Consider the following 2852-nt stretch of genomic DNA (forward strand, 5'->3'; position numbering starts at 1 on the left):
TTAGTTGACTTATAGTCTGGTTTTCCTGTATTGATAAGTCACAGTTGTAACTTCGTTTATGAATGAATGCAGTGAAGCATTTTTCCAAAAAAAAAAAAAAATGCGCAATTGGTTATATGATATTTACTCTATCAGGTCTATCGACCATTTGCATCCTCCATTTTTTCATCATCATATGGCAATTTATTGAGTAATAAATATTTTGGAAAAAATAACAAAACTGTTATATTACAAATATCTTTTACATGTAGTTTAGACACACCAAGTATCATCAACACATGCGGATATATAATCATATGTATTGATTCCATTCTTATGCTTACTTGAGATGAAAGTGTGAAAAAAAAGTCATTGATTGGATGTTGGCAGCTTTACTTGAAGAATGAAATTTTAAGTGTTTTGGTTAATTAATTCCATCTAATTAAAGAATGCTTCATAGATCCCCCCATTACTTGTGTGTGTGTATATATATTCGAAATAGAAGTAGAGTTGAATGTTATATATAATAATAGTTAGAGAAATAATAATTGGAAGATGATTATTATCCCTTTTTATTCGGATTGCATGCATGCATTCTGATGCAGGTGAAATCTGAAGGCTCCCTCCGTCTCTGAGAAAATTAGAGCAGTTCAAAGACACGTCAAGAGAGATGACCTGGGAATTACAAACCATGCATCGGATCTATACTTTTGGAAGGAGTTGAAAGGCTCAAATTGCATGCATCCATCTAGGTATGACCCCATTTTTCAGGTACGGTTTCTTTTTTTTTTTTTAATAAAAAGATCGAGACCATTGATCAATATATTTGACTTGTGTGCGTGTGTAAAATATAGAGATCAGGGAGCGATAGAGCAGCCATATCAACATTTCCTCCACAAGCATCCCTTGTTGGTTCTCAATGAAGTGGGTGAAGAGTTTTATTATATCTATAGAATAAGCCTGCAACGAGTATCCAATTCTGATTATGGATGCAAAGATTGCATTTCTACCGATATAAATCATGCTTTAAATCACCCCACGAGTTGAAACACCCATTGCACCCCAAACATCCTCTTACTCTCACCACCGAACCCTAACTTCAAATTGAAAAATGTCATGATTGTGAAAAAAACGAGGCCATCTTCAGATACATATGTTCTCATGATCATTGTGCATTTAATATTTGTATTAAATGCACTTCTCTACCACCCAAAGAAAAGGCTAGTATTCATCACCACCCACTAACCCTAGTGCGGAAATCATTCCCATTCATTTGTTATTATTGTGCAAAGGAAGCTAAGGGAATGCTTTACCTTTGTGCCACTTGTTGATTTACCGTTCAACCACAATGTCGTTCTTCTTTATTGATTGAACGGTCGTTGGAAATCAAAGAAGCTGGAATTCATCCTGCCGATTCACTAACTCTTGTGCAAAAATCAATCTCATTCAACTGTGATGCTTGTGGGATGGAAGGCAAGAGAATGTTTTACTTTTGTGACACATGTTCCTTCATGGCCCATGTAGACTGCTATTCTACCATTGATTGTCAAAATTGTACGCCACAACCACCCTCTTACCCTCACCTACTCTCTCCTATCCAACTCATTCAACAGTAAAGTTTGTCAACTATGTGTTAACATAGTGGACATGAACTACGGGGTCTATTATTGCTCAATTTATTATTTTGTTGCACACCTTCATTGTGCCACAAGCAGGGAAGATAAAGAAAAGGAACCAACTGATCACTCAGTAAAGACCAATATTGTCGAAAAGACCAAGCCGCCAGAACCAGACATAATTGAATTGGCTAAAGAGGGAACACATTTTAGCCATGATCAACAACATAAATTAGAACTCGGTGAAAAAGAGATTGGAATTGACCAAAAGTGTGCTGCATGTATACGGTCTATCTTTCCTCCATTTTACTCTTGTGCAAAGTGTAGATTTTTTCTTCACAAATCTTGCACTGAATTATTACCAACAAAATTGCGACACTCACTTCATTAACACTCCCTTCACCTCCTCCCAAAAGCACTTATAGTAATGGATTGTTTAGATGTGATACTTGTATTGTTGTGATGACTTCGATTATCACTGTGGCATATGCGAATTTGACCTTGAAGTCCAATGCAGTTTAATGTCAGATATCTATACACATGCTAGTCACAAACACCAACTTATTGTTTATAGGTCATCAAAAGGCCAAAAGTGCAATGTTTGTGGATCAGATAAAGGACACAGATTCTACTGTCCTGATTGTGAATTCACTCTAGATTTCAAATGTTTAACATTACTGCATATGACAAGGCACAACTAACATGAGCATCCTTTCACACTTTATTATACTCCAGAAGATAACTTTGGTGAATATTATTGTGATATTTGTTAAGAAGAATGAGACCCAAAGAATTGTTTCTACTATTGTGCATATTGCAATTATCCTACTCAACTGAAATGCATTCTTGGCAAATATCCAAATTTTAAGTTTGATGATTCTATAAAAAAGTGTGAAGAGTAATCTAGATGGTGCTTGTGAGAGTGAGATTGAGAAAAAGATAGTTTTTACCACCTAATACATGAATTGCTATAAGACTTGTGTATCCACTTTCTTGTTGAATAGAAATTTGATTACATGGATTATATATCCTTTTGATTTCTTTTTCTTCTTTTTTTCCGACTGTTAGATAGTGATTTTTTTTATTTTTTATTTTATGCTTGAGAGCATAGCTTAAAGGCTCGCAGGCCAGCCGTATAAGATGCACAGGGAGGGCTATATATTAAAACCCCCCTCCTCCCCCCCCCCCCCCCCAAAGATGATTCTTGAGAATTCCAAAAAAAAAAATAGAATCTCTCGCTTTTTGTTTTCTCTTAAA

General features: G+C 35.5%; 1 protein-coding gene across 1 annotated transcript; it reads left to right on the top strand.

Moving 5' to 3' along the window:
- Nucleotides 1–442: 442 nt before the first annotated feature.
- On the top strand, nt 443–1595 carry LOC122278579. The gene is made up of 2 exons (XM_043088759.1): nt 443–1073; nt 1311–1595. Exons 1-2 carry the CDS (start codon nt 969–971, stop codon nt 1593–1595), a joined length of 390 nt encoding a protein of 129 aa, XP_042944693.1. The 5' UTR covers nt 443–968.
- Nucleotides 1596–2852: the final 1257 nt, after the last annotated feature.

This window comes from Carya illinoinensis, chromosome 10, assembly GCF_018687715.1.
Source record: "Carya illinoinensis cultivar Pawnee chromosome 10, C.illinoinensisPawnee_v1, whole genome shotgun sequence".
NCBI lineage: Eukaryota > Viridiplantae > Streptophyta > Magnoliopsida > Fagales > Juglandaceae > Carya > Carya illinoinensis.